Source organism: Equus przewalskii, chromosome 29 (assembly GCF_037783145.1).
Source record: "Equus przewalskii isolate Varuska chromosome 29, EquPr2, whole genome shotgun sequence".
NCBI lineage: Eukaryota > Metazoa > Chordata > Mammalia > Perissodactyla > Equidae > Equus > Equus przewalskii.
The window spans coordinates 41,410,842-41,422,883 of NC_091859.1; the positions used below are offsets into that span (position 1 = coordinate 41,410,842).

At 61.9% G+C, this 12,042-nt stretch overlaps 1 protein-coding gene across 2 annotated transcripts in view; it reads left to right on the forward strand.

Annotated features, from left to right (window-relative positions):
• Nucleotides 1-4,965, forward strand: part of PRR5 (proline rich 5) — a 54,649-nt gene extending 49,684 nt beyond the window's left edge. For both annotated transcript variants that reach the window (XM_070600498.1, XM_008508323.2), the window contains 2 exons: nucleotides 2,207-2,342; nucleotides 3,990-4,965. In XM_070600498.1, coding sequence (XP_070456599.1) covers nucleotides 2,207-2,342; nucleotides 3,990-4,465 — 612 coding nt within the window. In that variant the 3' untranslated portion in view covers nucleotides 4,466-4,965. The remainder of the gene's footprint in view (nucleotides 1-2,206; nucleotides 2,343-3,989) is intronic.
• Nucleotides 4,966-12,042: the final 7,077 nt, after the last annotated feature.

A 12,042-nucleotide genomic window follows, 5' to 3' on the forward strand; every position in this document is an offset into this window, starting at 1 on the left:
GGAGGCTTATTGCTTCTATTGATCTTTTCAAAAAACCAGCCTCTGGTTTCATTGATTTTTCTCAGTCAGTTTCCTGTTTTCAGTTTCGCTGATTTCCACTCTGATGCTTGTTTCTTTTTCTCTGCTTACTTTGGACTTATTTCCTCTTCTCTTCCTACTCTCCTCTGGTGGAAACTTCTATTTTGATTGTAGATCTCTCTCTTTTCTGATATATCCATTCGTGCTGTCAGATTCCGTGTCTGCACATCTTTCCCGTGAACTTGGGTAAGTGGTGGTTTCATTTTCATCGAGTTCAAATCCTTGAAAATCTCTCTGGAGGGTTCTTCTTTGACCCGCATGTCATTTGGAAGTGAGTTATTTCGTCTCCGTGTATCTGGGGATTTTCCAGCTATCGCTCCGTCACTGGCTCCTGCTTAGTTCCCGTGTGCTCTGAGAGCAGGCGTCGTATGGTTTCTGTTCTCTCGACTCTGTTAAGGTGCGTTTCACAGCCCAGGATGGGTCTATCTTGGCGAATGTTCCCGTGAGCGTGAGAGGCATGCGTGTTCCGTGGTGGTCGGATGACGTCGTCTAGAAGGCGGATAGATCCAGTTGGTCGATGGTGCCGTTGAGTTCGGAAGTCGGCGTGTCCGTACGGAAGTCGGCGTGTCCATACCGATGCTCTGCGTCTGTTTCTTTTTTTGTTTTTTTTCCAAAGATTGGCACCTGAGCTAACAGCTGTTGCCAATCTTCTTTTTTTTTCTCTGCTTTTTTTCCCCAAAGCCCCCCAGTACATAGTTGTATGTTTTAGTTGTGGGTACTTTCTAATTGTGGTATGTGGGACACCGCCTCAGCGTGGCCTGACAACTGGTGCCATGTCCACGCCCAGGATCCAAACCAGTGAAACCCTGGGCCGCTCAAGCGGAGCGCGCGAACTTAACCACTCGGCCACGGGGCCGGCCTCTTTGCGTCTTTCTCCACATCCTCTCCAACATTTGTCACTCTTGGTTTTGGATGTTTTTGCCAATCTAACGGGTGTAAGGTGATATCTTAGTGTAGTTTTGATTTGCATTTCCCTGATGATTAGCGATGATGAACATCTTTTCATGTGTCTATTGGCCATATTCATATCTTCTTTTGAGAAATGTCTGTTCGTGTCCTCTGCCCATTTTTTGATCGGGTTGTTTGTTTTTTTGTTGCTCTTTGCGTCTTTCTGAGAGGGGGCAGAAGTCTCTGCCGTGAGGGGGTCTCTGTTTCTCCCTGCAGGTCTGTCAGCTTTGCCCACGTGGCTTGGCGCTCTGCTGTGAGGCGCGTACATGTCCACGTTTGCTGTGGCCTCTGGCATCATGTCGTGACCTCCTTTCTCCCTGGTCACGTTCTTGGTCCAAGTCCGCCCTGCCTGAAGTTGACGTAGCTGCCCCTGCCCCTGCTGCTCGGCGTGCCCCTGGCATCTCCGTCCGCTCGCGCTTTCCATCTGTGCATCTTTACGGGGCGAGTGGGTTTCTGTGGGCAGCACACAGTTGGGTTCCCTTGTCGTCTTGAACTCTTGTTTCACATTCTGCCCGAGTGTATCTTGTTCCTTAACCGGCTGGCGGCCCTGCGGAGTCGTGTCTTTCATTCATCCCTCCGTTCAGACCTCATTCATTCACAGTCGCTCACTGAGTGCCTGCCGTGTGCCGGCGCTCTGCCGAGGGTGCTGGGGGCGCAGAGGTTGCCCCTCGGTCAGCAAGACCAAGGCTGTCCTCTCGGCAGCTTCCTTCCTCCAAGGCTTTGGCTCCAGTGAAGCTGGAGGAGGCAGATGAGACCTGGCAGCGCGGAGCAGTTGGGAGGGGCAGTTCATTAGATGGACGGGCCTTGGCTGCCCAGCCCAGGCTTGGGCCCTGCCTGGCCTGTGGGGCAGCCTCTTCTGGCCTGCACCCCTCCACGGGGTCAGGAGTGAGGGCGGGGACGCTTGGGGAATGAGCGCGGCCCTGCAGGACTGCCTGGAGCCTCTAGGAAGCCAGCGCACGGGAAACTCTCCCGAGGGGCAGAGCTCAAGGCCAACCTCACTTGGCCCCAGGCCCTTTCCCGCCGGGCAGCACGGTCTCCCAGGACCCTGTCAGAACAGGGAGGAGGGACTGCTGTTCATGGTGACCTGGCTGGGCTAGGGAGGCAGGGAACAGGCTGTCTGGTGGATGGAACAGCGTGAGCGAGGGCACCTGACCCCCCCGAGTCCCTCTGTCTCTTGCAGGGGGTGCACGAGTCCCGGGGCGTGACCAAGGACTACCTCCGCCTGGAGACGCTGATCCAGAAGGTGGTGTCGCCCTACCTGGGCACCTACGGCCTCTATTCCAGCGAAGGCCCCTTCACACACTCCTGCATCCTGGGTAGGGGTCCCCTGGGCCTTGGGCGGAGAGTGGGGTAGCCACTGGCTCTGTCCTCCTCTGCCCTGGGGGCCCAGGCCTCCCAGTGAAAAGGCGAGCAGAACCAGGATCCCACTGGGGATTCGCTCTTCAGTCCCAGCAAACCCGTCCTGAGCATCCACTGGCCCTGCCATGTGCTGGGCCCTGGATGCATGGAGATGGGTCGCTTGGGGTCCCTCCTTCAAGAGCTGAGGGGACCCGCTGGACAGACACCATAAGTGGTGATGTGATGACGCCCCTGAGAGCCCTGCAGAGGCCTCTGTGTTCTGGAGAAAGTCACATCCGTGCTCAATCCTGAAAGTGGGGAATTAGGCAGACGACACAGCACGTGCAAAGGCCCAGAGCCCCAGAAATCCCAGCTAGTTTGGGGAGTCCCAGGGGAGGGATGAGGTTGGAGGGTGGGCGTCCAGGGGCTGCCTGGCGCGTCCGGCAGAAGCCAGGCACATTGCTCCTTGAACAGACACCCCATTGGTTCATTCGGCACCTGCTGTGCACCAGCCTCTGTTCTTGGTCTTGGGGGTTCAGCAGAGACCAAGCCCCACCCTCATGGGCTCTCATCCACCAGAGGAGGCCGACCAATGAGTAAATGAGGCCCAGATGAGTCCCCAGGTGACCCAGGTGACACGAGGACCAGGGCTGGGAGCTCAGGGAAGGCCAGGCCGAGAGGACTGCGGAGCTGAAGGGCCTGGAGAAGCTGGGCCTGGGGAGAGGTGCTCAAAGAGCATCCCAGACCGAGGGGACCACTCGAGAGGGCCCCCCTCATCCAGAGTGCCCCCAGCGTGCTGGTAGAAGAGCCGCCAGGGCCCCGTCTGTGTGGCCCTGCACGCTGGGCACCCCTGGCCTGGCAAGGAGGGAGCCTTCTGATCCAGGAAAGGCCCTGGACCCGCTGGCCACGCTCAGCCCTGCCACCTGGTAGTCACTGTGCGGAACCGCAGGGTCCTGAGTGGGAGGCTAGCCTGCCCCACGCAGACTCGGCCCGCCGTCCCCTGCCCTCCAGGGCCCCCCACACTCAGAATAACCCCAGCTCTGGTCACACGTGTCATCTGCCCCTGCCGTGGACTTAGCACCGCCCGACCTGAGGCCCACGCGGTGGGTTTGTCCCCTCAACGCACTAGGACCCCGGCTCTGAGGGCAGGGGCTGTGTCTGCCTAAGAAGGTGCTAGGATTTGTTGACTTTCCACAGGTGGGGAGACTGAGGCACGTCACAGGTCACTGGCAGGGTGCACCTTTGAACCTGAGCACTTGGCTTCAGCCCCCCAGCCACTGCCCATTCAGTCTGAGAGGCTGGGACCAAGGAGACAGCAGGAGGGCACACAGGGTGGGACGTGGGGACAGAGCTGGGGTGGGAACCTATGTCCCTCCCTGCCCGGCCCAGCTGCCCCCTCAGGAGTGCCTGTGGTCGTGCTGGGCCAGGATCTGCACCAGTCAGGCTTGTCCCTGTAGCTGCCCCTTGGCGCAGAGCTGACCCCACAGTAGGTGCACACAGTAGGTGTACATAGTAGGTGCTGCCTGGTGTCTGGCCAAAGGAAGAGCCCGAAACCGGCAACTTTGCTGAGTACTGCCCTGTCCCCTGGTGTCTGATGCCCTGTGTGTCTGTCTGTCTGTCTGCAGAGAAGCACTTTCTGCGCCGCTCCCGCTCGGGGGACGTCCTGGCCAAGAACCCGGTGGTGCGCTCCAAGAGCTACAACACGCCGCTGCTGAACCCCGTGGCCGAGCATGAGGCTGAGGGCGCGGCGGCCAGCGGCCCGGGCATCCGCAGGCACTCGGTCTCTGAGATGACGTCCTGCCCCGAGCCCCAGGGCTTTGCTGACACGCCCGGCCAGGGCCCCACTGGGGTCTTCAGACCGTCCCCGGCCCCGCAGTTGGGGCCCTGCCCCAGCAGACTGTACCCCCCCACGCAGCCCCCCGAGCCCGGCTCAGGTGCAGCCCGCAGCTCCCCGCCGTCCTCCAGCCCCGAGAACCTCGTGGACCAGATCCTGGAGTCAGTGGACTCAGATTCCGAAGGCATCTTTATTGACTTTGGCCGGGGTGGCGGCTCGGGCACAGCTGAGTTTGGGGGGGCCGGGGGGCGGCAGAGCGTCGTGTGAGGGCTCATGTTTTTACTGACCCCGTGTGTGTGCCCGTGTGGTGCGCGTGTGCGAGTTTTTTACTCCGTCCTGTCTGTCCCCTGTGGCCTCAGCCGCGTGGGCATCCCCGAGTCCTTGTTGGGATAACGTTGACCCCCGACTTCCCCAGCACGGCTCCGTCCTGGGGCATCTGCGTCTGAGGCTCCCCCTGCCTCGCGCAGGTCACCAGGTGCACGAGGCAACCTCATGTGCGTGGAACAGGTGTCGCCACTCACGCCACCCCCGGCCCTCCAATATCCACACCCACGGAGACTGTGAATCCCGGGGCTCGGTCAGGCCCCCAGACGGACCCCCAGAGCATTGGGGGTCAGTAGCAGACCTGCCGTCCCCCTCCCCGCTCGCCTCAGGCCACAGTGCCACCTCCTGTGCGTGGCTGTCCCAGCCCCTCCAAGCGGCCTGTGCTCATTCTGCCTGGGGTGGCTGTGGCAGGGAGAGGGTGGAATAAAACATGTCTAGCCCGCTCCCGAGCTCGTGTCTGCGACGCCAGGCCCCGTGGACGGCCCCCAGGGTCCTCACCCCCAGAGACCTCGCCTCACGGGGGGCCTACCTTCCCCACTCCCAGAGGAGCGGCTTCCTGTTAGCCAGTTTCTCCATCTCACCCTGACAGAGGGGCGGGAGACCCCAGAAGGAAGCCCTGAAAGGTCCAGCAGCCTCTCCAGGGTACCGGGGACCCTCGGGTGGGGGCTGGGTACAGAGCGCTGGCCCTGCCTTTGTCCCCCCCCCCGGGCAGTTTGCTCAGCAGGAGTAGAAACACTGGACCCTCGCAGGGAGGGAGGCACATCGGGGGGAGGAGCAGGTGACCCCCGCCCTGGCTGCCCCAGCAGGTGTGGGACCCCCAGACAGGTTATCCCTGGGTCCTCCTGACAGTGGCTGGGGAGGGCCAGCTCCCCTGGCCACCGGTGAGTGGACTGGGGGAGCCTGTGGGCCGCCGATGACTGATGTCTGGGCCCAGGAAACTGTCCAGTGAGGAGGGCAGGGGCCAGAACGTTCCTGAGAGCCAGCAGTATTGCCGCGGCCAGCCCGGCAGCAAAGATGCCCAGGACGGGACCTGTTGGCAGAAGCCACCCGAGGGACCTGCTTCTCTGGGCCCCACTGTTAAAGGGTCAGGGGTCGGCATGGCCCCTGGGGAAGAACGACCCTGGGGGTTTCTTCTGGGCCGCGTGGGGGAACATTTCTGCACCCGGTTGGGCTGCCACCCACCACCCCGTTCAAAGGGCTCACTTCTCATGCGATTGGTTTTCTGCTGGAGGCGGAAAGGAGCGCCCTGTTAGCAAATGCAAGGAGGGACCCTGGCAGATGAGCGGGTGTGAATCAGGCAGCAGGGAGGAGAGGTGGGCTCCTCCCCCATTGCCAGTCATGGTGACACCAGCCCACGGGTCTGCTGCAGAAGCCATCCAGTGGGAGGAACGAGCCTGGGATGGAGTGTGCAGGGGCGGGGTGGGGGGCAGAGCCGGGATGACCTCAGTTTTGTGGTCTGTGATAGGAGCATACGGGCTTCACAGGGCTCAGTGGCCACAAGGCACTTGGAAGGTGCCCGGGGACAGGCTGGTGGCCCCAGGCAGGGCTCAGTGGGTGGCTGGGAGAGCAAGGGTGGCCCTGGCTTCAGAGGAACAGGTTTGGGGGCCGAGGATCGGGCCAGAATCCTGTCCCTGGTCTGAGAACCATCAAGAAGGTGGCCACTCGTCTCAGATGATGGGCTGAGGTCCCTGAACCACCCTCCTTGGCTCCCAGCTCCCTCATGGAACCCAGGATAGGCCTGGGACCTGCTAAGCCCCGGGGTTGGGGCGGCAGAGGTTGGGCATGGCTGTTATCATCAGAGTCCTCGACATGGAAGGATCAGGCCAAGGGTGGAAGTTGTGGCAGGGAGCGGGCTGGCTGGGCTGTGTCCACACCAGGGCGCTGGGCCCTCTGTTCTGCCCCCACCCCCTGAGTGGGGGGGCTGCATCATGGAGGTCTGAGCATCCCGGGCCTCCATGGGCTGCTGGGCCTGCTCTGATACCTGGGGACTCTGCTGGCACCTGCCAGCACGTGGGCCCACGGGCAGGGGCGGCTTTTGTGGGTCCCGAGCTCTCTGACAAATCCCAGCCTGGGGGAGAGGCCAGGACACCAGCCGGGGAGCCTCACCGGCAATGGGGAGACTGAAGCCCGTGGGGGTGAGCCCGGGTCCCGCTGCAGCCCGGCCGGGGCCTGAGGGAGTGAAAGGGCGGCTCTAGCCGGGCTGCCCACCCCGTAACGGAGCAGCTCACCAGGGCGGGCAAGGAGCGCGTCCATGTGTGACCCCCGGCCTCGTTCGAAATGTTTGATGCGGTCTACATCAAAGCAGCTTGTTATGAACTGGTAAGTTATACGTGAAATCAGGGGCAGGGAACGTAAATTAGGATAGAAGACCAGCCGTTGCAGCCCCAAGACCCAGAACCTTCCACATGCACACCGAGCCTTAGTTTTAGGTGAAGCACTGGTGGCCCCTCCAAGAACCGGACCTGACAACGAAGGTCATGTCACTGACCAGGTCTCACTTCGGCCACCAGGGAGCTCAGGCCAAGCCCCAAGCCAGATGAGGCCAACGTAGGCCTGTGACCCTGTGCCTGTCCCACCGGCGGCCAGCCCTCCGCCCGCCCCAGGCCCGCCTCTGGTTTCCGCACTCACTCGCCACAGCAGCGCCTGCCACTGCGAGTTTCCGGGGTGGAGACGGGCTGCGGGCCGGAAGCCGATACAGTGTGGGGTTCTCTTTGAAAGCATAGTGGAAAGAGACGTGATTCCATCCAGTTGAGGAGAAACTCGTCCATCTGCTGCTTCTCCGACTGACCGCTGGGCCCTGGAGGGGCGTGAGCCCGAGGTCTCGGCTCTGGGAGGCCGCCCCAGAGAGCCGAGGCAGCGCTCGGCCTGTGTCCCCCACTAGAAGACCAGCACCGCGAGGCCAGGGCCTCCTCCGCCCTAGTCCCACTGAGCCCCCAGCCAGGGGTCAGCCCCCGCGCCCTGACGTCTGCTGACCGATTGCAGTGATCGGTTAGTCTGTGAGAGCCACCGGTCCTCGGCGTCAGTGGGGGCCCTTCCGGATGCTTCCTCTGTGTCTCCAGGGCTGGGGTTCGAGAAGCTGACCTACTGTTCTTGTCTTTGTTTGTTCAGGTTCTGCGGGGGAGTCTCACGACCACGCTCCTCCTCCCCTCTCAAATGCGGAGTCCCAGGCTGGCCTGCACCTGCGGATCCTGAATCTGCATCTCAGCCCGACTCCGGGGCTCCTGCCGCGACCTGCACGGAACACTGGACGCCCCCTGGTTCCGAGGCCGGGGCTCCAAAAGCTGCCGGAAGTGACGAGTCCCAACAGATAAAGTCAACAATGTTCCAGCAAAAACACGCCCCAAAGCGGATCATGAGCTGTCCCGAGTTGCGGGAGGAGGACCCCGTGCGGTCCAGCCCTCGGCAGGGCGCAGGTGAAGAGGGCGTGCGAGGACCACGCAGGGGGCACGTCGAGAAGAGAAAAGAATTATCCTAAAATAGACAAATATTCAATCGGGGAGCCCTCTGTCAGTCTTGCTGCTGAGTGAGGCCCCATCTCCGTCTCGGGGGGTCTTTTTTTTTTTTGAGGAAGATTAGCCCTGAACTAACACCTGCTGCCAATCCTCCTCTTTTTGCTGAGGAAGACTGGCCCTGAGCTCACATCCATGCCCATCTTCCCCTACTTTCTATGTGGGATGCCTACCACAGCATGGTGGGCCAAGCGGTGCCATGTCCGCACCTGGGATCTGAACCAGCGAACCCTGGGCCGCCGAAGTAGAACGTGTGCACTTAACCGCTGGGCCACCGGGCCGGCCCCTCAGGGATCTTGACTTGCTCTCTAGGCCCCCTTCCGGCATCCAGGGAAGCCGGGACACTTCCTCAGCGTAATGTCTTTAAGATTACGAAGGAATCCAACTGTACTGAATGCAACTCTCAGGCGCCTTTAAAACGTGCGAGTGTAACCCGTGTCCGTCTGTGTTAACTCACTAATAAGCAGATCTCACGCGGGTCTGTGCTGCCCGGGCTTTCGGAGCAGTGATGAGTGGAGAGGATATTTCGGGGCGTCAGCAGCCCTGGGTATGACCTGAGCAGGTCTTCTGGAACAAGCCTTGGGGACGGCGCCTCCGGCCGGGTTTGTTGACTGCATTCTTTACCGGAGGGAAGCGAACTGGCCCTCAGAGGTCGGTGAGTCATCGAACACAAAGCTGTCCTTGTTTTCCCATCAAGTTCACGGCCCCGGGCAGCTCCGGGAGTCTGGGGAGCGGCACTCCCTCCAGAGCCTGCAGGCCACCTCTGGGGGCAGGAGGGACTCAAAGCCCCCTGCCCTGGGAGCCCCCGCTGTGGGGCATCGAAGCCCATGGTGTCTGATGGGGGCGCTGTGCGGTTTCGTTGATGCGGCCCGGCCACACTTCCCAGCAAAGGAGCTGGGACCCAGCGCTTCAGGGGTGACAGGTCATGTGGAAAACAGGCCCCCGCCCGTCACCCTGGAGGCCGCCTCACCCTCCTCCCTGTGCCCGCTGCTCCCGCCTGGCTAGGCCGCCTCTCTCCCCAGAGACTGCAGTGGCTTCCGAGCGGCTCCCAGCTCCACGTCTGGCTGCCTCCGGCCAGGTCAGCACTGGCAGCTGGAGGGAGGGCCCCAGGTCGCATGAGCTTACCTCTCATTCGGGGCACCCAGCGCCCTGGGGGGAAGGTTGTGCATGGTAACCTGGTATTGAAGGCCCTTCGTGGGGAGGGGTCTGCTGGCCTTTCCAGGCTCGCCTCTGGCTGCTGGCCTTCTCCCACTGGAGCCCCTCCTCCATGCACATGCACACATGTGCACACCCATACTTGCATGCATGCATGCACACATGTGCGCCCGCTGGTACATCTGTGCTCCTGCTCTGGGCGGGCACCTGTGCTGGGTCCCCACGCGACCCCTCATTTAACCCTCCCGTCCCCGGGGCTAGCTGCCACCATGCATCCCGTTTTACAGAGGACGAGGCTGAGGCTCCCACAGCCGTGAGCAGGGAGCTGGGATTCTGTGCAGCTGCAGAGCTCTTGAGGGCTCCGCTCTGACGAATGTTGGCTGCCAGCCTGGGAGCACTGAGGGCAGGGGTACATGGCACTCGTGGCTAGGGCCCTGAACCCACCGGGGCCTGGCTCAGAGGGTGGCCGGCAGGTGTCTGTAGGATGAGCTGAATCACAGAGGAGGCTTCTAGAAAAAAGAAGGCCAGGCCGGGTGTAGCCTATGTTTTCTTCTTGGAAAAGATAAGCAAAAATGATGTAATATCTTAACTCATCTCCAGGCCCTGCCTCATCTCCTATTTCGTTTATCTGACCCCAGACTTCAGTTTAAAATGACATGGATATTCTCTGCGGCTTCATTTTATAACAGGAAATGCTGCCAACGCATCGTCTACACGTGGTGGGCGGGGGCCACTTGCACAGTTGTAACGGGCGTGTCCTCAAAGCTGTGCAGGTGAACTGGGCACACCGTTGGCCTGCACGTCCGTGAATCTGCTTGCGGTCCTTGGCCTGCTGCCCGCCCCTGAGCGGCTGTCAGAGGCTGACTTCCTCCCCCAGGGTCCCCCTTCCTCCTCCAGCACCCCAGCACCCCAAGGGCCCTCCTCCGTGCTCGGGATCTGTCCTGGGTGCTGATGCTGGGAGGGCTGCCTGTCCCCCGGCCTCGCTCAGCATCCAGGAGCACTTCGGGGGCTGCCCTGTCTCCCTGCCTGCCCCCAGGAAGAGCCCCCGGCCTAGTTCACCAGCCCTAGCACTGCCTGTGGGTGGGCTCGGCTCCCTGTGCCCCCACCCCCGCCCCCATCTTCCTGGAGCTCAGCACCTGGGGGGGCAGGGCAGGGACATGGAGGAGCAGGTGGCCCTTGGAGCCTCAGGTCTCAGGCCCCCGTGGGTGTCTACTTCTCAGTCTGTTCAAAACTTGGGGATCCTGTGCTCAGGCTGCCAAGTTCCCCTTCAGCTGCCGCCGCCGCTGCTGCTCCTGGTGGCCCAACCGTGGGAGAAGGCCGGTGCCACCAGCTCTCATCCCGCACAGGGGCTGGGCAACCTCCCCTCTCAGCCTTACACCCGATTTTCATCGCTTTCGTGTCACTGAGAACCTGTGCTCCCAAGGATATGGGTCCCAGAGACACACACACACACACCCCAACAGCCAGTTCCCCCCACCCCGCAGGAGTTCCAGAATCAATCACCCCCGGGCCTGGAAGCAGCCATCCCTTGAGACCGTGGGAGGCCCCTGATCTCATGTCCAAAGGGTCAGGACAGGCCCCCTGGCCACCTGCTGCTGGGGCGCAGGGAGCTGGAACTCAGGTGACCTCCTGGAACGGGAGGCCCCACCCCCGCCCCAGCTGCTGCTGCCATGACAGGGAGAGGAAATGCTGGAGGCCCCCCAGGAGGGCCACTCACCCTCGTCCCCTCCACGGCCGGGGCCTGTCCACCCACTGCAGAAACCGTGCTCCCCTCGCCTGCCTCGCCGTCGCTGCCCGGAGGCCCGAGGCAGCCCTTCCCTCCGCCAGCTCCAGTTCTGGAGCCTTGCAGTGGGGAGGGAAGGCCACCGGCTCATCCCCAATGTGGCCTGGGTGCATCTGCCAGGGTCTGGGCTGTTCAGGCTCATCCCTCCCCCACACACACACTCACACACATGCACGGCCCTGGGAGAGGGGGCTCCCTGTCCCACCCCTGGCGGGTTCTTGCACAGGAGGGTCATGAATCCTCTGGCCTCCTCCCGTCCCCAGAGGGCCCTCCTCCAAACACTGTCTGACGGAGGACGTGGAGAGCGGTCCTCGGAGGCACCCTCTGCCTCTGCTGGCGCTGTGTCTCCCTCCGCTCAGGCCGCCGTAACAAATACCACAGACAGGGGCTTAAGCGACAGCCATTATTTCTCACAGATCTGGAGGCCGGAAGTCCAAGATGGGGGTACCAGCATCCTTGGGGTCTGGAGAGGGCTCTCTTCCGGCTGGCACATGGCCAGCTTCCCTCTGTGTCCTCACCTGGCCGAGAGAGAACTCTCTCATGTCTCTGCCTGTAGGGCTGGTCCTGGAGGATCAGGGCCCCGCCCCTATGACCTCATTTGACCGTAATTCCTTCCTTTGAGGCCCCATCTCCAAGCACAGCTACAGGGGCATCAGGGCTTCACCATATGGATTTGGGTTCACAACATACTCCATAGCAGCCTGCTGGGCGATGGGCCCCTCCCTCAGGCAGCAAGACCCCAGGCCCGTCCTGGAAGCTGGAGGGTCACCACGGGGGCCAGGAGCCCAGCCTGGTCACGGGAGCCTCCACCCCACTGGGGCGGGGTCTGCTGGAGAGGTGGCATTTAGGAAAACCCAGCGGGGTGGTCACTGCAGCCTTCCTGGTGCCTTGACTGCACCCCTTCTGAGCATTAACATTTATTTCGGGTCCTGTGTGCACGTGCCCACGCTCCATAACAGTCACCCACTGGCAGGAGAGCTCAGAGGAGACGCCCTTGGCCTCTGGGGCACCCACTTTGCCGCCTGTGGTGTTCGTCTCTGGAAGGACCAACTGTGGTTTTCGGGAAGGTTCCG